The sequence below is a fragment of the Octopus bimaculoides genome, chromosome 5 (assembly GCF_046866305.1).
Source record: "Octopus bimaculoides isolate indiv1 chromosome 5, ASM4686630v1, whole genome shotgun sequence".
Taxonomy (NCBI): Eukaryota; Metazoa; Mollusca; class Cephalopoda; order Octopoda; family Octopodidae; genus Octopus; species Octopus bimaculoides.
The window spans coordinates 2,949,670-2,974,762 of record NC_142932.1 but is presented as its reverse complement, the minus strand read 5'-3'; the positions used below and the strand labels follow the sequence as shown (position 1 = coordinate 2,974,762).

The following is a 25,093-nucleotide window of genomic DNA, read 5'->3' as shown; positions in this document are numbered from 1 at the left end:
CTTTCAGGTTGATAAAATAAGCTAGCCTTGTATCAAAATTATAAAGAAACGATTCTTATTATTATCATCATTATTATGAGAACAGTGTTATGACAGAATTGGTTGGCTGACAGGCAGTATTTAGCAACATTGCTTTGCATTGCTTTACATTCTGAGTTCATATACCCTCATAGTGAAGTGTTTAGGGCAGTATATAATGATCCATTTCCTCCTCCAAAAATTATACTGCTGCATTTATGAGGGAAAGTTTTCTTTAGAAATAACTGCTTTGCTGTCTTTCTTTCATGTCTGTGCTTTAGTTTCACTAATACCAGGCAACAAATTCTGTAGAAAGAATCAGTTAATTAAATTGATCCCAGGGTATTAAGGGGATCGGTATATAATTTCATTAACATCCAAAGGCATAAAAAGCAGAGTCGACTTTGATGAAATTTGAACTTAGAACGGAAAGCAATGACATGAAATACTATTGGGCCTTTAGTGCAATGCTCTCTTATATCTAACACTTGTCTACCTTATTAATAATGATTTCTAACATAAATAAAGACTACACACTTGGAGGAAGCAAACAATGAATTATTTCAGCCTCAGCAATTCACTGGTATTTATTTCAGAAAGGTGAAAGGCTAAGTTGACCTTGGTAAGGTTTGGACTCAGGAAATAATGTATTGCACCATTACACTATTGATAATTGCTTCGAATTTAGACACGATGTCAGTAATTCCAGGAGGAGATTGGGTTCGAGTGGGGTAGGTGATTACATTTGCTGTAGTACTTGATTGGTACTTTATTATTCCTGAAACGATGGAAAGCAAAGTTGATTTCAGGGGGAGTTGTACTCAAAACATAGCTGGAAGAAATGCTGCTAAGCATTTTGTTTGATATGCTAATGATTCTGCCAGCTCACTATCTTTCCATAATCAATAATAACGATAAGATGATAAAACCTCTTAACATGTCTAACAGAAAATTTTTCAAATTTCTAGATATTTCATGTCGCACTAAAGTAAAATGAAATAAAATAGCAATTATAATAAAACCAACATTAATTATTACTTGAGAACAACTGAGTGGTACTATGTAGAAGATGTTGAGGATAGTTCTTATATTGGGAGAATGGCTTTATAAGAACTGGCTGTGAAATAAGATAATTTAGTGCTTACAAACCAAAGACAACAATCAACAATGTCTGTGTTTTATAAATGCCGATTTTCTCTACCAATATACATTTTTGAAATGTGTTTTTGTATAGATAATACAAAAGAGTTACAGCTATATTATAAGACAAACTGAAGACAGATAAATGTCATAATACCTAGTGCATATATTCTCCTTCTTTCTCTCAGATACTCTTTCTCCCCACACACACACACACACACACTCAATGTAACATCTGCACTATAGAGTGGTACATATCTGCTTAACAGTCAGGTTTGTAATATAGTTTTGACACCCAGTCAAGGTATCTAACTTAACTCACAGCTATTATCTTTCTCTCAGATTAAAAGGGCTTAACACCTTTCACAACAGACCTTCTTCACATCACAGTTCTATATTTAAGAGATGAGGAATTATTTACATTATTTACATTTGACAGATATTTGTCCTCATCTTGTTTGTTGTTAACACAACGTTTCGGCTGATATACCCTCCAGCCTTCATCAGGTGTCTTGGGGAAATTTTGAACCTGGGTTCTCATTCCTAAGGTATTTTTTGATGTTATTATTGTTATTATTATTATTATTCAGGTCACTGCCTGGAATCGAACTCGGAATCTTAGGGTTAGTAGCCCGCACTCTTAACCACTAGGCCATATGCCCATGGGCATATGGCGTAGTGGTTAAGAGCATGGGCTACTAACCCCAAGATTCCGAGTTCGATTCCAGGCAGTGATCTGAATAATAATAATAACATCGAAAAATACCTTAGGAATGAGAACCCAGGTTCGAAATTTCCCCAAGACACCTGATGAAGGCTGGAGGGTATATCAGTCGAAACATTGTGTTAACAACAAACAAGATGAGGACAAATATCTGTCAAATGTAAATAATGTAAATAATGTACTTCTTCACATTCCTTAGAATGTGACTCAAGTAAAAACCAAAGACCCAATCTTCCGGAATGCTATACTTTCACTTTTTAAAATTATTTTTGTTTTATTTAATTATTTAAATGCTAATTAACAACATAAAGTAGTAGTACAAAGTCACAGTTTCCACCAACTCAGTATCATTTCAGTTTTTGTTTCATTTTTTTTTTTTTTACAGCAGTAAATAACTTAACGAAAAAAATGGGAGATTTTATTTCCACATTTAGTGATAAGTAAAATTAATGTAATTCATTTGTTTTACCATCACCTAACAGGTATCAGTCGGTGAAATCCAGCCCTAGCCTGAGTAATGTATCACTGAAAGAAGGCTCTCACAATTTTACACGCACCTTAACTGGTAACACAACAGACAGAAGCAGTGTTGATGATCCTTTCTGGGGCAATGATGTAATTTTACTTTTATATTTCATGTGTGCTTGCATATTACTTTGTGTGGAGAATTAGCGATATTAATTAATCATATTTGCTATTGCCAGTTCTTCACTGAAGATAAATATAACTTGATAGAAAACTTGTTGTGTAGCTTGATAGAAAATTTGTTGAGACATCTGTAGCACACTCAAACACACACACACACACACACACACACACTGCATCATCATTATCATCCTTTTATATCAGCTTTCCATGCTGGCATGGGTCAGCTGAGATATCACAGTCCAAGTCAGTTTTTATTCAAAGTTACTATCATCCGCAATGATTCAGAAGAGCATGCCTCACCCATGTGTTCCAATTTAGTGGAAGAAAGGGCATTCAGTTGTAGAAACAATGCCAATAATAGAATATATACTCTGCAATTCACTTTGCAGATTACTTCTTTCAGAAAGACCAAAGAAAAACAAAAAAACTGACACGAAGCAGAAGGAATCCTTTAGCCCTCTTTGCACAGGACAACTTCTTTAGTGCTGATGGCACTATAAAATGTGCACTCCAGTACGCTCTGTAGGTGCTTTGTGATAGGAAGAGCATCTTGTCATAGAAAACATAGTAAACATACTTTCTGTACAATCACTACAATATCAAATATGAACATTGTCACTGTAACATCATAGACAACAATTTTCTGTATAGTCACCACAGTATCAAGCAGAGTGAACACATTTTCTGTAAATTCATCACAGTATCAAAAGTAGTGAACATACTTTCTGTATAGTCACTATAATATCAAACGTAATGAAGATTTTCTTGTATAGCTATCATTGCATCAATCACAGTAGCGAAAATACGTTCTTGTATAGTCACCACACTATCAAACATATTGAACACATTTTCTGTACAGCCACCACATAATCAAGGATAATAAACATACATTTTATATTCTCATCCTGCCAGCAAACATAATGAATATACTTTCTGTATAGACACCACAGCATTAAGCATTGTGAACATACTTTCAATATAGTCATGACACCATCAAATATAAGAAACATACTTTCTGTATAGTCACAGCAGTATCAAACACAACAGTGAGCATGTGTGATGTCACTGCAGCATTGATCATATTTTCTGTAAAGTCACAACACCAAATATAGGGAAGATATTTTCTCTATAGTCATTGCTACATCAGATATAGTGAATGTATTGGATTAGAACAAAAGTTCATACCTTTTTTCAGTTGGTGGCATTTAAACACATGGTTTCATTTCCTATATGACATAAGCATAGACATAAATATTTTTTGAACAGTGGTATTTTAACATGTCTTTCTATGCAATTACTGTGTATGTAGTTTATTTCTATTGTTTTTGCATTACTACTTAAAATGGAGGAAAATGGAATACATTTTCATCATTTGATGCTCTTTATCTTAGGAAAGAAAAAAACACTGTCCAGACAAAAAAAAAAATAAGTGAAGTTTATGGAGATTGTGCCATATCTAAGAGGATTATTTGTAAGTGGTTCATTAGATATAGGAGTGAAAATTTTGACCTGGAAGACCAGGAGAATTCTGGTAGGCCTATAGATGTTGATAATGACCAAATCAAAAATGCTAATCAAAAGTAATCCTGGTCACACAACACAAGACATTGCAGAAATACTCTACATATCTAAGGTGATGTTTGGGTGCCTCATAATTTAATGAAAATCATTTAAAGGGCCACATTCTCTGTTCAAATGTTACAAAAACTACACATTTTTGAAAAAAACAATCATAGGTAAAGAAAGATGGATTGTTTACAACAAAATGGAGTGAAAATGGTCCTGGAGAAAACAAAATTAACCACCTTTAATTTCTCCAGAAGCCAGTCTGTATCCAAAGATGACACTCTGTATCTGGTGGGATTGAAAGGCTATTGTGTATTTCAAGCTCCTTCCATAAAATCAGACATTAAATTTGAATAATTAATGTTCCCAGTTTGATCTATTAAAAGAGGTACAACGTCAAGAATTAATCAATCAGATGGTGTCGTCTTCCTTCAGGACAATGCTAGACCTCATGTTTCCTTGCAGAATCATCAGAAATTGGTACAGCTTGGCTTAGATCTCTTACCACACCACACCCACCATACTCACCTAACCTTATGCCTTTGGATTATCATATATTTCAACCTCTACAAAATTTTCTTAATGTGAAAAACTTCAATTCTTTGGAAGACTGTAAAAACCATTTACAACAGTTCATCATCCAAAAGGATGCTAAGTTCTGAGAGGATGAGATCATGAAGCTGCTTCAAAGATGATGAAAGATAGTGAAACAAAATGGGACATATATGGTTGAATAAAGATATGTACAATTATCTAAATATTGTTTTTGAATTTTAGTCTAAAAAATTGGTATGAACTTTTGTTCCACCCAAATGTTTTTGCACTGTGATCATAGCAGCTGGTATTTATTGTGATCTCATTTTATTTATCATGAGTTCTGTATCATTCTCTCTTTTAACAAGAACATTTGATAAAGCAGAGAACAATTTTTCTGTATTTAGCCTACAGTATCTGAAATGGCAGTAAATATTATTACTTTATTATTAGGTAACCATTTTCTTTATTTTTATTTATTATTAGATAAAGATAACCATGCACATACCTCCACTACATAACTAAAATTCCCATTTGAATGAGGTTCAAACTTTACAGCAATGAATGTATTCACAAACTCTCTCTCTCTCTCTCTTATTCAAATTCCAACATATTCATTTTCACTGGTCTCTAGCTAGTAAATTTACATAGTCTTTATATGGTATCCAGTGTTGCCATGTAAACATAAGTTTTACTTAAAAGGAAAGTATAACAACCCAGTTGAAAATCTATTTGATTGTTGTCTGAAGAATTGAGAGCATATATTCCATCAACCAATCTTGTCTATAACCAAGACATTTAATACTCAAAAGTTCCACATTACCTATAAGCAGGTGAGGTTTATTACTGCAAGGAGCAGGAATATTGTATAATTGAGAAGTGTTTCCTAGACTTGCAATGTTGCATTCAAATCCTGTCACAAATGTAACTCACAGAAATGTAAGTTCTTCCTAGCAGACACTCTATGAAGAGGAAGTCTTCAGTGGTGCTCCAGCAACTCAGTGCCTTATGGAACTTACCAGTCACTGCCAAATTATTTGAAAAGAAAAGTAATTATGAAATAATTGTTCATGTCTTACATAGGTAAAAGGCTACATATTTAGCAAGTGGGTATAGATTATTATATTAACACTGATGCTTGATTTCTGTATTATTTTATTGAACCTAAAAGAATTTGAAGTCAAACAGTAAAAGTTCTAAACTAAATATGGCAAGATATTCTGTCTATGATTCTACTAATTTCTGATAGTAAATTATAATTTGATTTCCTTCAATCAACCCGATATATGACTGGTTCCTCTTTATTTTATTGTCCTCAGAGTGCTGTAGAAGACAAAATAAACCATGCAGTATTTAAGACAACTATAACACATGTTTTAGTTTGACACCCTACCGTTTCTGTCCATGAAAATTATTATAATGATAGATTAGATTTTATTTAAATTGACTTTTGTTTGTTTTATGTTTGTTCATTGGTTTTTCTTTTGTTGTTTTTATTGTATTTCTATTTTTCTATCATCTTTTTATTCATTTGCCTCTTCTCCACAAAGGAATCGGAAAAAAAAGCTGCTGGTAAAATTCAAGTTTTGTTCAATGAAATCAATGAAATACTCTATGAACAACAGAGACCCATTGGTTCATCTGACATGTACCATGAGTGTGAAGAATGGAGCTTACAATTCCCACATCTCAGGTTTTCATTAACATTTTTTATAATCATTTATTAATTCAATACCATTGTCATCTTTTTTACTCAATCAATTAATTGATGTGATATAATTGGTTGTTTTGAGCACCATCATTTGAAAATTTGTCTTTCATTTATTAAATAGCTTAGAATATATTCCCATAGCCCAAAAAAGAATTTGGCAGCAGATGGGTGGAATTGTTAGTCAAATACTGTTCATTTGTTTAGAACTCTTGCTGATTACATAAGGAAACTGTACCTCACTGTTTGGTATTTATTTCAGTGAGAGAGACTTTGAAATGTCTGTACAATTTCTGTTTTTAATATAACAGCAACAACAAACAAACGCTATTGATGTAGTATATAAACACAATTCTACACCCATCAAAAAATAATGCTGTACACATGTCAGGACCATGGAAGTGCACCTGGTATGACAGTAGAAACTTTCATAAAACTTTTATTGGCTTCAAAGGCTCAGTACATTAAGGGCAGCAAAAAAAAAATACAAAAAGATGAAAAAGAACCAAAAATAAAAGATTTCCTCTGAGTAAAAAGATGAAATCAACAATAACAACAAAAACACATAAACAAATAACAATAAATACCAATGGTAATAGACAATAACAAAACTACAAGAAAGGTTTTCATTTCTTCAATTTTACGTCTGTTTTACTGTGTTTGACTAGTATATTTTAGAATTATTGTTTCATGGTTGGATGCCTTTCTTTCCTTAACCCTGACCTGTTTTTCAAGTCAGAGATTTTTTTATTCTCCATCTTTTCAATGATGCAAAGTCAATACATGATTTGTTGACAAAAGAAATAACAACAAAGTCACAGCTTGTGGTTCAGCAATGTTTGGAAATGTATAAATATAAACAGGCACTCACATGCTCATGCACACACACACACACACACACACACACACACACACACACACACACACACACACACCTATACATACATCCATGCATGCATTTGATAGGTTTCTTCAGTTTCCTTCTATCAAATCCACATACAAAGAGCAATTACATAATGTGATTCAAGGCAACCCAAGACCTTGTCATGAAAAATAGAAATTCCTTCCTTCCTGTTCTTTCTGCAAATCTACAACTGCATGATTAGAATAAACCTATTTAACCATGCCAATTTCACTGCTTTCTCCCTTCTTTCATAAAATTTACTGGAGGACAGCATCTCTTTCTTTCTCCTCCTAAGGCCTTCCTCTTCGAGTGGTACTTGATGAAGTTGAAGATTTGTCATTAGAGTCAAAGTTCTATCCACAAAGCTTCAACAGCAACCACCATACAGTAGCTAAAAGACAGAGGAAAACTAACCCCCTCTTCTTTGCCAAATGGTTTGTGAAGACTAGAAAGAAATGAAGCAAGCATGCTCTGCAGAATGTGTAATGTTAGTGCACATGAACTACATGGCACAGTTGAGCTGAGAGTAAATCCAGACATAAGAAAAATCAGATGTTGTGTACAAGAGAGAGGACTGCAGTGATATGAGCATATGATGTGTAATATCGCCATTTCTATATTAGATGGAGGATTAATATCCATAGGAAGCCTCCATCTCCTTCCTTCCTTTCTCTTTGATGCCCTTTCATCTCTCCATCACTAATCTATCACTCACCCTTTCCTTACTCACCTTCATCCTACTCACTACCTTTCCTATCCATTGTACCTCACTCTGTACATCTCACCATATCAGTATCTCTACTATTACTCCTTACTACCTGCTCACCCTAACCTTTTCCCCTATCATGTTCTTACTCCCTTCATACACTCACCCTTCTTATGTCATCCGTCTTCTATTCACTTTCTTGGTCATGATGCCTCAGATGAATATTGAGACATCATAGAGTAGTGTCTAGTTTGGAGGACTCTTTGGCCTTGCTGGGCACAAGGTAACTTCAGTAACATCCATGCCATGATAAACACACCCAATATATTCCTGTAAAGAAGCTGATATCAGGAAGGACATCTAACCATAGAAACCATACCAAAAATGGAACATTTTGAGGGGTATGTGGTCCTCCAACCTGTTGGTAGAAGGGCAGAATGATGATGATAATTACATTGTTTTACATCATTTTATTCTCTCAGGAATAATACCAATCGTGGAGGATGCTCTGAAAGTATTGTTTCTAGAATAAGAATTGGGTGGAGAAAGTTCAGAGAGCTATTACCTCTGTTGGCAACAAAAGGACTCTCTCAGAGTGAAAGGTAGACTATATGATGCTTGTGTGCAAATGGCTATACTCCATGGTAGTGAGACATGGGCCCTGAATGCAGACTGGTGAGAAATAAAGGTAATATGCTCCATTGGATGTGCAACATCAGTGCACATGTATGATAAAGTCCAAATGTATTGAGTGAAAAGTTGGGTATAAGAGAGAAGACTACATTGGTTTGGACATGTGATGTGTAGGAATGAAGACAGCTGCATAAAGAAGTGCTGATCACTGAAAGTGGATGGTACCTGCAGAAGAGGGAGACCCAGGAAGGTGTGGGATGAAGTGACAAGGACCGGTTTCAGGATGTTGGGCCTCTCAGAGGAAATGACAATGGACTGAGATGTCTGGTAATATGAAGTTCTTGAGAAGACCTGCCCACATCAGTGAAACTGAGTTCTAGAAGCACTGTGTGTCTCACCCACACTTAACAAGAAAACTTCTCACACACTCTACTACAACAAACCAAACTATGTCTCTACATCACATTTCCACATCATGCATTATCCTTACCTCCTACTCCCTAATTCTGTCCTCTTGGCCCTGTGCTACTGTATCATTGCTCTCTGCTAGTCCCTGATTTGTGTGTTCCACCCACATATAACAAGAAAACTTTTCACACACCCGACCCCAACAAACCAATCTATATCTCTACATCTCTTCTCTTCCTCACATTTCCTCCCTCATACACTATGCCTAGCTCTCACTCCCCAATCCTATCCTCACGGCCCTGTTCCTCTGTGTCATTGCTATCCGGTAGCCCCTCTGACTCTATATATATATACCCAGGTTTTCGGCACTCACTTCCCCACATCCACTCTCTTTAATCACACTTCCTTCACAATATCTTACTACTTATATTGACATTCAAATCTCAAGTGTATACCCTGGCACTTGCCACCATCTGTATATCTCTCTTCCTTTACTCAACCATCCCGTTTATATTCTGATCCCCATCCCATGTGAGTATGCTTGGCACTTTGCCACCCTGCTGTCTCCCACTCCCTCTCTCTCTCCTTCTCCTGCACTTCCCTCAGGTTGGGTAACCATGTATTTCCTGATCTTTCTCTCTCTCCACAGACGGGTAACCCTCTACCTCCTCTACAGCAAGACACCTCTTTCTGTCTCACTATAACCTTTCATCATCCACAAGATCACCTCCTCCAATGCCCCCTCCCCTCTCAACAGACATTTTTTTTTTGTCTTGCAAGTACTTGACCCTGTCAGTGCAGGCACCAATTAAAAGCACCCAGTCCATACTGTAAAGTGGTGGTTTAGAAGGGCATCCAGTCGTAAAAACCTTGCCAAAATTGACCTCGCCTGTGCTTGAGCCATGTAAAAAGCACTAAGTCCACTCTGCTGAGTGGTTGGTGTTAGGAAGGTATCTAGCTGTAAAAATCCTGCCAAAACAGTTACAGAAGTCTCGTGCAGGCTTCTGTCTGGCCGGCTCTTGTCAAACTGTCCCACCCATGCCAGCATGGAAGGTGGACATTAAATGATGATAGTGATATATATATATATATATATATAAAATCATCATCATCATTATTGTTTAACATCCTTTTCCATGCTGGTTTAACTGAGGACTGGCAATCTGATCTGGCAAAGTTTCTACAGCTAGATGCCCTTCCTAATGCCAACCATTCCAAGAGTGTAGTGGGTGCTTTTTACGTGCCACCAGCACGAGGGCCAGTTCGGTGGTACTGGCATCGACCATGCTTGAATGGTGCTTTTTGCATGCCACTGGCGTGGGAGCCAGTCAGGTGACACTGGCAACGACCACGCTCGAATGGTGCTTTTTACATGCCACTGGCACGTCTGTCTGTCTGTATGTATGTATGTATGCTATTTCTTCTGACATGTGCATTTTTCGTTTTTCAGAGTACTTGGTCAACAAATATTTCCATCTGAGGAGCAAGGATATGATGCTGTACCACGCCTGCCTTACCATGCAACATCTACTGCCCATCTCATTGAAGATGACCAGTCTTTTTCCAATAGTTTCACACCTCTTGACTCAGATCTTCAGTTGTAAGTTAACTTTTATATTTACATCATTATATCATCATTTTTAAAATTAGAAATCATTAGTATTACTGTTGTTTACAGGGATTAGTGATAGTCAGTCATAGGACAGCAAGCTGACAGACTCGTTTGTGCATTGGAATAAATATTTTGCTGTATTTGAGATCAACTTTATCTTTCATTCTTAGGATCAATGAAATTAAGTACCGATCAAGTACTGAGAATTAATGTTACTGACTAACTCTATACCCTCAAAACTCGTGGCCTTGTCCTTAAATTAGAAACAATTGTTATATTATAATCATATCCATGTTGTACAGCATGCCTTGCAATATTTGTTCCAGCTTTTTTGCTCTGAGTTCAAAGCCTTCCAGATTTAACTTGTCTTTCATCTTTCCTGGATTGATTAAATGAATTACCAGTCAAAAACTGTCGACAATTTAATTGACTAACTCTTTTCCATAAATTTCTGTCCTTGTGTGTTTTCTTAGAAGTTATTGTTATTATTACTATGAGAGTGGGAGATTAGCAAAATCAATAGAGCACTAGACAAAATGCCTTATAGTTGTGGAGTATTGGATGAGAATAATAGGTAGAGCAGAGAGCAAATGTTTTGTGGTATTTAGCTGGATCTCTTCACACTCACAGTTCTAAATAAATGGGTACAGCCCGCATTTATGGTTCATTAAGACTCACAGTGCAAGCACTTCTCACATTTATGGCTCACTAATGCTGCTATGCCACACTCAAAAAGAAAACCATCTGACAAACACACATTCACTAACACCTTTTCATCTGTGTAACCTTTTCTGCTGCTACTTTGACTTCACTGAACCAATTAGCTGTATACCTCATCCACCCAGACCAGCTATCGTCCAACACCTCTGTATCTTGATTATACAACACTCCTACTTTGTCTGCATTTATCTCTTTTCCTAATCATTCTTCTCCCTCACAACAGCATCCCTCTGGAATTTCCTCCCCAATGATATTTTTGTTGCAGATTTTGACCTATGGAGGGATAACTGTAGGTCAATGTCTCTACATTAATGTCACCAGTATGTGAGAACCAACAAAGGTCCTCATCCTCCTTCTCCTCATTCTCATCAAAAGCTTCACTTTTAACTAACAAACTAAAAGTTCCTGTCCTTTATAAACTTTATGATTTTATACTTTATTATTATTGAGAAGGCAGCGAGCTGGCAGAATCGTTAGCATGCCAGGTGAAATGCTTAGCAGCATTTTGTTTACCTTGACATTCTGAGTTCAAATTCCGCTGAGGGTCAACTTTGCCTTTCGTCCTTTCAGGGTCAATAAAATAAGTACCAGTTGAACAATGAGGCCAATGTAATTGACTCATCCCCTCTCCCAAAATTTGAAATCATTATTATTATTATTATTATTATTATTATTATGGACAAAATGTTTAGTTGGTTTTCATCCATCTTTTTGTTCTGAGTTCAAATTCTGCCGAGGTTCACTTTGCCTTTCATGCTTTTGTAGTTGATGAAAAAAGTACCAGTTGCGCACTGGGGTCAATGTAATTGACTTCACCATGCCTTAAATTTGCTGGCTATATGCCAAAATAAGAAAGGATTATGAAATGCTTTGTGGCATTTTGTCCATCTTTACGTTTTGACTTCAAATTCCGCCAAGGTCAGCTTTACCTTTCATCCATTCAGGATCAATGAAATAAGTACCAGTTGCGCACTGAGGTTGATGTAAGTGATTAGCCTAACCACTAGGCCATGTGCCTGCATGTTGAGCACCTTGATGGGTGTCAACACAGCTGATGCACGGTCCTTGGTTGAGAACAGTGTCGGTCGGGGAGTTTGACTGAAGTGGTATGTCTGTCAAACAGATGTGACATACTTGAATAAAGTATGAAGCCCTAAATTTATTATAAATAAACTACATTATATGTATGTCGTATTTCACTTTTATCTTTTTTCAGTTTACTTGTATATTGTTTGGCCAAGAGAACTGCCATACTGAATATGAGACTCATATTTCTGGATGTGAAGCTTTATGTCAACCATGGTTGGTCACCAGAAACGTCTCCACCACTATGATTTTGTTATCATCCACTCACTGCAAAAAGATGACTGGCAGATAAAATTTTATTGGGTGTGGCTGTGTGGTAAGAAGCTTGCTTCCCAACCACATGGTTCCAGGCTCAGTCCCATTGGGTGACACTTTGGACAAGTGTTTCTACTATAGCCTCAGACCAACCATTTGAATACTGGGGTCAATGTAATCAACTATCCCCCTCTCCCTAATTTCAGACCTTGTGCCTATAGTAGAAAGTATTTTTATTATTATTATTATTATTATTATTATTATTATTAAATGAGATATATAATGACCCATTAAAAATACATAATAATCAGTAGACCTATGATACAGATAGCTGACTGAAGGAATAAGAGAAACTCACAGATCCTTTGCTCCAGTGATATAGACATACAACATTCAGTTTCATTTTAAATTAACCAGTATTCTAGTTTGTCTTTAGACACCCCATTTATTCAGGTACAATGTAATCCTGAATATAATGCCACCCCTACATTTTGTATCCAAAATCAGTAATAAATTTCATCCTATATTTTATTTTTATAATTACTCTCAAGTATAATTGTTTCTAACTTAGGCACAAAGCCTGGTATTTGTAGGGGGCAGGATTAGTTGATTAAATCAGCCACATCCCTGAAAGGATGAAAAGTAAAGTTTTCCTCAGCAGTGTTTGAATACAAAACCTAAGGTATCATAATTAAATACCACAAACCAGTTTGTTCTAGGGTCTAACAATTCTACCATTTCACCAGCCATTAAACTCTCAAATATAATGCTAATTCCTAATTTGGACCTTAACATTTTGTATTAAATGTCTCACCTATACAAGAAAGTACAGTAGGTGAGCTGCCACTCAAAAACATGTTGCTAGTGTGTTTGCTGATGGAGATTCTGATTTTACATTGAGCAAAGAGACTCCTTAGAATCCTCATTACAAATCTCAACATGTAATCAATAGACTGTATGTTGTATTTACAAAATTGTAGGGTGTATTAGCAATGCTCTAAGAAATCTGAGAGGATAAGGTATTGAAATACTTGGCCATGAGTTTGAATTCATTGCTAGCATTTTGGTGTTCGGGGCAGAACACTTCACTTTTCATTCTCCCAATTTACCTAGCTGTCAGTGATAGGTTAAGCCATCTAATAATGTTCTGTGCCAGAAGACAGTACACAAATTTCTCTTGGTCTGCCTGACATTTTAAGTTCAGATCCATTTTATGGTGATGAATTGGTTGGATGTGGCCTGGTGTACAGCAGCCCATTCTTTGTTAACAAGTGTTCAACACCAAGTGGACAACAGCTTTAGTATGTGTGTGTGTGTGTAAGAATTTATTTATTATATACTTTATTAGTGGTTCTTTGTAGTCTAAGCTACTATACAGTATACCGAATACATTTTATTGTTGACTCCCTTACTTCAAGTAAGATATCCACGCAATGATGATTACTGACGTGGAAATGACTGCAATTAAAAGCAAAGTATGTAACAGAACTATTACAACTCCGACTTCAACAAAATGCTGATGGTGCATTTATGTGGTTGTTCAACTTGCTAGAAATAGTAACCAAATCTTGATCAGATTACATGCTACCAATTTGAAAGTGCAATAATGCATTGGATAACTTAGTTCTAGATATACAATCCCCTAGAAAAAGAATGCTCATGGCTGGAATTTTTGTGGTCATAGATATGATCAGTCAGGGCACTAACCAGGGGTTACATTCTTTCTATGTCAACTATTAATTTCTTCTCTATTTAATCCAAAGGTTGAATATCACTGGTAAATCTGCAGAACGGCTCAAATCACAGTCTCAGACATACAGTGGATCACCAAGAGATACCAGCAGCACACAATCAAACCAAATTGATGCTTTTGAGGAAATAATTGAAAAAGATGGAAATGTCGAGGAGATCATTGCAATAGACTATCCAGAGAGGTTAGTATAATATTATCATCCCCATCATCATCATCATCATCATCATCATCACCAATAAGATAGTTATCTATTAAATACTATGTGTCCTTAAATAGTTGTTACTCATTAAGTATGTAAACCCTTTTTGAGTCTGGTGCCTTTTTAAGTATTTATTATCATCATCATTATTGAGGCAGAGAGCTGACAGAATCATTAGCATGCCAGGCGAAATATTTAGTGGCATTTCATTCATCTATTTGTTCTGAGTTCAAATTCCACCAAGGTTGACTTTGCCTGTTGTCCTTTCATGATTGATAAAATAAGTACCAGTTGAACACTGGGATCAATGTAATTGACTTACCCCTTCCCCCGAAACTGCTGGCCTTGTGCCAAAAATGAAACCATTATTATTGAGTGAGAAAGCAGTGCATACTATCAAAGTGACACTGGGGTAAAATATACGAAGCCCAGTATACCCATCATGACTACCCGTCTGATAAGGGTACACGAGGCACATGCATCACAACCATATGTGCGCGACATAGTGGTCTCATATCAAGATAAACAGCACATGTCTTTGCTGGTGAGGCACAGTTAGAATTTTCTTCATGTCGAGTAGCCCATCCTGCTCAAAAGGTCTTTGAATAATGGTTGTTTAAGGATGTTGAATGAAACACCCATGTTTCCAAAGGTGAACTATCCAAATCCCAAAGAATTCCTCTCAACACATGGCTATGATGCTCCCACACTACTTCTGCTCATGATCAGGGATGCACATATCATCATCCACTAAAGGACATGCTCAACTGGTCAAACAACTGACAAGCAAATCTGTGGTATTGAGCAGAATACTTGCTGTAGCCCGTCTTTTATACTAAGACAATTATTATCATTATTATTATTACTACTGTTGCTGTTAAGATGGTGAGCTGGCAGAATCATTAGCACGACAGGTGAAATGCTTAGCGGTATTTCACCTGCACTACATTCTGAGTTCAAATTCCCCCAAAGTTGACTTTGCCTTTTATCCTTTCGGGGTCAATGAAATAAGTACCAGTTATGCACTGGGGTCAATGTAATCGACTAGCCCCCTTCCCCCAAAATTTTCAAGGCCTTGTGCCTAGAGTAGTAATAATTATTACTGTTGCTGTTGTTGTGACACGCTGGTAGAATCATTAGCTTACTGGAGAAAATGTTGAGTGGCATTTCTTCTGGCTTATATTCTGAGTTCAAATGCTGCCACGGTCAACTTTGCCTTTCATCCTTTGGGGGTTGATAAAGTAAGTACCAGTCAAATACTGAGGTTGATATAATTGACCAGCATTAAGCCTATAACAGAAAGAACTATTGTTATTATGATTAGGGAAGAGTAGAGATTGATAGAATCAGTTGAGCATTAGATAAAATGACTAAAAATAATAATAATTGGGTTTGCTGTACTGTAAATTAATCTATAAATGTATAAGAATTTTCACTTCACTCTGTTTTTTCCCCCAATTCAGAATAGACACTCTTCCTGATGGACAGAGACGCTGCCCAAAATCAAGCCATTGTTATCGAACTGGTTACCCTCCCATTACACCTCTAGCCTGTGTTCAAGAAAATATTGCCAGTGCAATGTTTGACTACACATGGAATGAGGTAAGAATGAAGTCATTGCTTACAATTGCTTCCTATATGCATGTATCATAGCTAAACTCTCTTTCTTGTGAGAATACAACAGTAACTTAGCTATTGTAACTATCTTTTAATTTGTGTGTTGTAAATATCTTAATATTAAGGACTGTAACTGTAGCATTCCTGTTGTATGTACCCTAACTATAAAATTCCCTACTGTTACTTCTCTATTATAAATACCTAAAACACATGGCTATGTTGATGCAAGTATAGCCGTGTGGTTAAAAAGTTATTTTCCCAACCACATGGCCTCAAGTTCAGTCTTACTGCATGGCATCTGAGGTAAGTGTCTTCTACCATGCTTTGGCCAACCAAAACCCTGGATGTGGATTTGATAGATAGAAATTGAAAAGAGACTGGTTGTGTGTGTGTGTGTGTGTGTGTGTGTGTGTGTGTGTGTGTGTGTCTGTGTATGTGTCTGTGTCTTTACATCTGCACCTGACTGTGCAAAAGTCATGCTGTTTAAGCAGTCTTCTTGGTACTTCTGTCAATTGTCTGACTACTTGTTTTGTGCATTTGAAGCTGTGTAGAGTAAGAGATCTGTTACTTAAAAGCAAGGAAGGATTAGCATCAGGAATGGCATATGACTGTAAAACAATGCTTCAATAACATATCTACCTAACCCATGCTAGCATGGAAAAACAATCATGAAAACAAACAAACATACTAAATCAAAATAAACTATGGATATCACTCAGAATTAAATATGGTTTGGTAACATGTATCATGCTTTCACTAATTGTTTTCGGTGCTTGTATCATCACAAGCAGATATAGACATCCTCTAGTCCCTCTTATCTTATATTCATATTATTGTTCTTATTTTACAAATTAGTTTGTTACACAAAATGCATGTCCAATCTAAAGTGCCTATAACATTATATTTCTGTAGAAACATTCTTTAATCACATGTAATTTTTCAGATAAAGTATCACTCAGTTACAGTGAGCAGTTTTAAATGATTGATATTGGTGTCTCCCAGTCTTCTTTGAGTAAGAGACTCTGGCTGAGACTAAATCCTGGATGAATTTTCTTGACGCTACTTGTACTTTAAAAGTTAATAAAGATATAAACCTTCAATAGCCATGATATTTCTATGAGGGGCAGTGACACTATGAAGTTTTAGCTTTGAAAGACATAATGGTGAAACAATATCATATATATCTTATAAATAACAAGATATGATGTGTTTGTCATCATGTGTATTGTAAGTTGGCAGAAGAACTCTCAGATCATCCAGACACACATCAGAATATCAAACATTCTATGCCTGTAATGCACTGTTGTGTTAACATTCACAGTAAATGTTATTTTTTTCATTACTAAATATTACTTTTTTACAGGTATTGGTCTGGATGAAAAATTTGCTCAGCATGTACTTTGAATATGTCAGAGGTAAGACTGTTTCTTCTGTATTTTTTTCTTTTTGGTTATTTTTCTTTTTTTCCTTCCTCTTTCTCCAAATAACTACATAGTTAAAACATGCCATTGATTTCTGAATTATGTCGTTGTTGTTGTGTGCAGTCCTAATTGAGCAGATCTATACTCAAAGAATGACCATCCCAGCTTTTTTCTGGGACTATGCCCTCAGTACCATATTGTCCAATGTAGGACAGTATGGTATGATTTCAGGGAGACTTGATAGCTATTTCTAGTGTATCAAGTATCTACATAGAACTCCCTCATCAACTTATTGTTACATTGTATGTTATATAAAAGTGATTCATTGGACCAACAATACCTAAGAGAATTTGAATCTAGTATTGCAAACTGACAAAAGCTTTGGCAGTTTGGTGATATAGCTACTGTTTACAGCAAGGAGATACACCAGACATTCAGATTAAGCCATTGACTGTCAAGTACCTTGACCATAGACACACATTACAGTGTCTGTATCAAGAATTTAACCTCACTTTTTTCTACAAATGATACAACTTACTGCCAAACATATTATTACTTGCTTATCATTTGAGTGAATTATATTCTTTCATTGAGAAATGTTACTTTTTTGTGGGAATATATTCACCATCACAGAGAGGACACTGGTGTAGCTGATGACTAATAAAGTTTAGATTTTCAGTAAAGGAGCTTCTACATGGTCACTCAATCAGCTAGAAATAGCAGTCACATCTACTTCAAATGTCACTATCTTAAAAAAGGAAGAACTCATTGGACATTGTGGTCTCTGATACATATAATATCAGGATTATCATAGCTGGCATGCCTTTGGACATACATTCACTTAATCAAGGCTGAGTTTAATCAGTAATTGATTGCTTGCTAAATGGATGAATAATAGAAACCTATTGGTCATTTGAACTGAGAAAAGCCTGAATTTCTAAGATTATTTCCAAGTTCTCATGTATTCAATAGATTGTATAGTTTTAGTTGAAGCAAATATATCAAGTGACATCTTGAATGTAGGACAAGTAAAGGTTAAATGTCTAAAAAGAAGCTTGTGAAACTCAATCTTATCAGGATACACATACATGCTTACATAACTGTACTAATTCTTTATAGTAATATATAACTAGCTCAAAACTTTTGCTCTGAAATAACATTTTTATTGTAAATTCTTGAAAGAACATATGCATCTAACAACTGGGGGATGACCATTTCTAATCAGGTTTCATTTACTGTCAATACATTTAGACCCTCTTGTGTCTCTTCCTTTATCACAATATATATATTAGTCAACATCTAGCATAAATAATTTAGGAATGTTGGTTTAGAAATTAGTGTTTTTGAAACATTAATTAACATGACATATAGCATGTGTTTTATTCCTCTTTCAGGCACTGATCTGACATTTACTTTTCTTCTTTTTTGAGGCCCAAAATTTCCAAGTCTGATCTACTTTTTCACTAAGTACTCTTTGGAAATCATAGTTATATCTTCCATCCAGAAATCTACATCCATTCACATTACTTGTTTATATTAGCATAGTCCTTTTATGCATGACCTCATCCAATGTCTTTGATATTCAGCTGCTTTCTCAACACATTTGTACCCAAGTTCTACTTTAAAATTAAGATCTGCACAATGTTATAAGCTGGCTTTTCTTTCTCTCCATGTTTAACAGGTGTTGAGAAGGCCATTCTTCTTCCTTTACCGACCTATCGAGCTGAGATTCACAACATTTCTAGAGAAGCATCGAGTATGTATAATTATCCAAAGGTCAGTTACTTAAGCTTTTGCCCTTTTTTTTGAAGAGCTAAGTTTTCACCTTCAAAATAATCAAAACAATTATCATTATTAGTATTATTATTACTGCATGACAGGAGAAAATGTATTGGATTTGTTTTGGTTTTTTTTTTGGGGTTTTTTTTTTTAGACAAAGAGAGAAAGGCAACACTCGTGACTTGTTTCTTTGGGGCATTTGTGACTTGTAGAAAGAGGAGCTTATCCTCAAACTAGAAACAAAATGAACTCCATCAAAGGCACCCAAGACTCAGGTTAGGGTGTTAAACCAAGCAATAAATTTAGACTAACACTCAAAAACTCAAAATGCAAATACCTGAACAGACATCCCATTTGATACACTGATAATTCTACTATTCACTATGATGGGCTGGTACTTTATTTTATTGATCCTAAAAGAATCAAAGATACAATTGACCTCTGTCTGATTTGAACTCAAAATGCAGGGAACCAGAACAAATACCAAAAGGCTTTTTGTCCTGCACAGTAATGACTTTACCAATTTCCCACCTGTAAACCAATTTGCTAACTACTTTTGTTTGTTCTGACTAAACTAATCTATGATAAAGGGCATTTCAGCCATACCCATCTTTTTTTATTTTCAAGCCTAGACTTTCCAGTTACAGGTGGATTATGCTTCACTGATGAGGTATAATAATACTGAAACATGTCTAAAATTGTCACGCTTCTCATATTGTTAAGTATCAGACTCCTTCTCCACTACATTCTTTAAAATGTTACGATTGTCTCCCCTATCTTGACTAGAATTAGCTTACTTGGAAAATGATTGTTCTCATCACTAAGGATGTAAAGATGCATAAGTCATTAAAATTTTGGAACTTGTCTCCCTTTCGTTTCTTGCCAGAGTTTGTTATTTAGATGATGACTCTGTCAATATGCTAGCACCCATTTTACTATTGAGAGTTATGTCAAGCAATCAAGAGAGGCTCCAATTAATATGATGTAGTTCGCTTACATATAATTATTTCAACTGTAAATTCTTTTAATGAGCTCAACTCTGTAAAAGTACTCTATGAAAATATATAGATATCTAATTTAATTTAAAATTCTGTTGTCAATGAATTGACCTTTTTCCCACTCACTGCTACTAAAGTACTATGTAATAGTTACATAATACTACCGACAGTACTAACAGTACTATATAGTGCTACATAGTATAAGGGGCTTCATTGGTGGAGATTGACCATATCTGCATCTGTAGGCACAGACCGTTGTGTTGTTTTGTTTTTTTTGTCGGAAGATTAGCAATTGTTTGTACATGCAAGTCTCCCCTCTTTATGCAATTCATGTTGTCCAAGAGAAAGGCTACTGCTTTAGGGTTGATATGACTTGATATCAATGTCATCACAGATGATTTTTTTCAGAACACCAAGGAGCTGTCACAGATACTGCAAGACAGTTTACCTGACCCCTCTAACAATATGAATCCACCACCCTGGATTCATTCTATTTTATTGACCCTAGAAAGATAAAAAGTACGGTTGATCATAGAGGAATTTGAACTCAGAGCAGAGACAGTTGAAACAATACTACAAGACAATCTATCCAATGCTGTAATGACTCAGCCAATTTGACACCTTCTACATAATACTAAACATGTTATTTAATGGCTACTTAAGATTCTACAAAGCAGGACATACTTAAAAATGAAGAAAAATGTTAGTAATTTTTTACTTCATCTTTGGGTTTATCTTTCAAAACATTAGGACTGAATTTCAAGTCCTTCCCAACTTCTTGGAATGTTTTTCAATCATGATTGTTACCCTGATAACTCTCTGTAGGTCAGTCTGCCAACAAGGACACCATCATTTATTACTAGCACTGCCAGTTGGAAACCACAGTCCCTTGATGGTATTCTTACTGTGAAACAGAAGGACATAGTTGAAAGACCAGGTGCCATATTACAGTGAGTACAAGCTTTCCTTTGTGTGCATTTGCATGCATGTCTGTGTGCATTTGTGTATTTGCTTATATATATTCTTTTACTTGTTCCAGTCACTGAGCTTTAATCATACTAAGATATTACTATTTATATATGTATGCCTGCACAATCATGATGAATGATAACATCCAACATTGCATTCTTTCATAACTAGAGAACCCAATCCAAAAACTGGATTTTATTTCAAGTGGGGCATGTGTATGCAGTATTAATATACATCTGTGCATCCATATTTGTATATAAACGTATGTATGTACATACATACACGAGCATGGCTGATTAAGAAATGCATTTCAGAAACCACACAGTTTAGAGCTTGCTCCCACTGTATGAATAATATCAATTAGACCCTTCTACTATAGTTGCAGCTTGACTAATGCCCATTGTGTGTGGTGTGTATGTGTGTGTGTGTGTGTGTGTGTGTGTGTGTACATGCGTGCATAAGTGTGTATTCCTCTTGTCTTGACATGTGCACTCTGATTGCAAACAAAGAGTTACCATTCATACAGTGTCTTTTATTTGCAATTCTCTGCAAAGACATATCTTGTCTGTTCATTGTTTAGAGGACCAGGGTAAATGTTACCTTACTTGGAAATAGGTGAGGGTTAGCAACAAGAAAAGGCTCTGGACACAGAAAAAAATTGCTTCAACAATGATTCATCTGACCCATACAAGCATGACAAAATAGATGTTAAAATGATAATGATAAAGATGATTGTATGTGTGGTTATTTTTACCGAATTATTCTAGAGAGATGAGGTACACACATATAGACATTATAAAACTATGTCTTTTATTGTAACTTTACCATTTGCTGTAAATTATTTCTTACTTTTCACTTGGTAGAATTTTGTTTTATTACAGTGATGGTTCTGACATAAGTTTACCAACACCAAACTCTGTGGGCAGCAACTTCCCTCCACAAAACTTTAAAATGTCACGTCCAGGCAGTGTAAAATACAACCGGTTGATAAAACCATTGCGCCTAGCACCCCTCCACAATGTTCAGGAAAGATCAAGAACACCTTGCATGGTTAGTATATTTTATATGGTGTTTTACATGAGGGAGATGGAAGTAGAAAAGAGGCTGGCAAAAACGAAGGGGTTAATACGAGTTAAATTGGATTTGAACATGCTTTATAGAGATCAGAAAGCAGTGTTATTGGACAAAGACCGAATGGAAAGGATGGTAGAGTTGTTTCCTAGAAAGAGGATTGGAAAACAATCATAATTTGTGAAGAGGAAATGTGAGGAAGAGAAAGATTCAGTTAGAAGAGGAGTTGTAATTCAGTTTCTTTGGGTAGAGTGGGTGAAAAGTGTGTTGTTACATGTGGGTGGGACAAATCTTCTAGCACTCAGTTTCGTGGACAAGTCTTCTCTAGAACCTCATATTACCAAACATCTTGGTTGACTGTCTTTTCCTCCGTGAGCCCCAACATCCTAAGATCGGTCCTCACCATTTCATCCCATGTCTTCCTGGGTCTCCCTCTTCCACGGGTACCATCCACTTTCAATGACAGACACTTCTGTATCCAGCTGTCTTCACTCATATGCATCATATGTCCAAACAAACACCTTCTCCTCTCCATCATACCACATTTAATCCCTCTTATGCCTAACGTTTCTCTCAACACAGATAAACTGTCTGAAAAATGACAGGAAGGTTATACTAGAACATCTTTGGCTATAAGATCTGCTTGATCAGGGCTCTCCTGGAGCTAAACAACAACCTGGCAAACAATTTTTGAACCTGGCTACAACTTACTTAACTCATCATTAAACTACAGAGACTTCTAACCTTTGTACTGTAGCTTGCCTGTTTCAATCAGATAGTCGCAATATCATCTTGCACTCACTGATGTCATGGATCTTTGCCAAAACATAAATCCAGGTTTTCCATGTCTTTTGAAATAGTGGATCTGCACTTAAAAAATCTCTCTCCAATGTGTAAACCAAGGCACAGTAGAATATAAAAATCCCTTGGCTGAGAAACAAGTGAGGAATAGCAACAGGAAGCGCATTCAGCCATAAAATCGTACCTCAAAATCAGCCACCGACGGAGCCACAAATGCAAAATATAAGTTAGTCCTAGAGCGCACAATCCTGAAGGTCAGCAATGGTCTTTCTCGGTCACGAGTGGATGGCCATCATATAAATATATATATATATATATATATATATATATATATATATATGTATATATATCTGATGTGCTCTCCTATTAGTTTCAATGTATGAGTAAACTGTTGGTCAATGGATTGACTGGTTTACTCATTGAATGAACATGCAAAGTGGCTGAGTATTCTACGGTCACATGTAACCTTAATGTAATTCTCAAATAAAATCTGTATGACACATTGTGACAAGGCTGGACCTTTGAATTATAAATACAATCCATCTGATGAGCTTCTACACAGATTCTGTCTGCTCAAATTCAGGGTCTACCTGAGGTTATGATTAAGTGACTTATACAAGATACCATACTGTGGGATTGAACCCAAGATCTCATGGTTATGAAGCAACCTTCCTAATCAATCTTCTATGTGGGTGTGCAAATGTGAAGATGTACATGTAAGTGTACAAATTAAACAAAATATATCCATCTTTTTTTGTGTTAGTCACTCCTACAAACATTTCCAATATCCATTCCTATTACATTAGCCACATTGTACATCCATGTGTGTATGTTTGCTGTAAGTTTTACACTGACAGCAGCATGTTTTTAAAATCACGAGCAGGGAAAAAGCTAGCCAGTAACTTAATCACTTCGGTCATCATCTTTTAATTATATCTGTAAAATAAAATGTAAAGTAGTTGAGATGATGTCATGAAATGTTGCCTTTGAAAGTATTTATATCATGTCATTGCTTTAGCAGCTGACTTCTTTGTGTTCTTTTTTCTTTTCAGGATGAAGAAGTTTTAAAAGTGACAAAACTGATGCCGGCAGGTAGTGAGAGTCTATCTTCTCCTCCAAGTCTTTTAGGGTTTCGTAACGGATGTCTTCCACCTATTTGCTCGACAGTTTCCCTTGAGACACCTGTAGGCCGTCCTCAGGTATTGTACATTAACAGTTATCAATTGTTATAGCTATGAATTTGCAAAAGTTTAAGTGCTGGGTTAATTGTTATAAGTATCTCATTTAAACTTTCATGCCTGCTTAAAATGTAACTTGAGGTGATTCTGAAAAAGAAATATAGCTTTTTATCTTACCAGGAAATGAAATTAAATTAAATGCTAAAAATTATATTGGCTATTTTATATGATGCCTGATTGAGTGATAAAAAAAATTAGGGTGGCTTAGGATTTGAAGGTCTCCAGATAACAAGAGGCAAGCAATAGACTGACCATGTGAATATAATAATATATAAAACCTAAAAGTCTAGTTTAACCTAAACAACTGCATCAAACAGGAGGCTTATAACAGGAAAAAGGAATAAGAACAAAAGGATAAATCTTCCAACAGGTTAACTATTTAATTTAGCAAGTAGAAATCATGGCCAGGACTAAATTTATTCAAATTTAGTTCACCAGAAGATTGTACATACTTTATGGCTTTACAAAATCAGTGCATTTGGAAATGAAAAAGAATGAGTATTACATTTTCTTTTAAGAGAGTAAGACATATTCAAATGTAATGCAAGAAATGATAAAGAGCCAACGCAGATTTTCATAATCTCT

General features: G+C 35.8%; 1 protein-coding gene across 6 annotated transcripts in view; it reads left to right on the top strand.

The window, feature by feature from the left end:
* LOC106872974 (primary cilium assembly protein FAM149B1) overlaps positions 1 to 25,093 on the top strand; it is a 127,050-nt gene that overhangs the window by 88,102 nt on the left and 13,855 nt on the right. For all 6 annotated transcript variants that reach the window (XM_052967988.2, XM_052967990.2, XM_052967992.2 and 3 more), the window contains 10 exons: positions 2,365 to 2,497; positions 6,181 to 6,323; positions 10,440 to 10,589; positions 14,426 to 14,596; positions 16,078 to 16,216; positions 17,595 to 17,646; positions 19,334 to 19,428; positions 21,255 to 21,379; positions 22,280 to 22,448; positions 24,323 to 24,469. In XM_052967988.2, the coding sequence (XP_052823948.1) occupies positions 2,365 to 2,497; positions 6,181 to 6,323; positions 10,440 to 10,589; positions 14,426 to 14,596; positions 16,078 to 16,216; positions 17,595 to 17,646; positions 19,334 to 19,428; positions 21,255 to 21,379; positions 22,280 to 22,448; positions 24,323 to 24,469 (1,324 nt within the window). The remainder of the gene's footprint in view (positions 1 to 2,364; positions 2,498 to 6,180; positions 6,324 to 10,439; positions 10,590 to 14,425; positions 14,597 to 16,077; positions 16,217 to 17,594; positions 17,647 to 19,333; positions 19,429 to 21,254; positions 21,380 to 22,279; positions 22,449 to 24,322; positions 24,470 to 25,093) is intronic.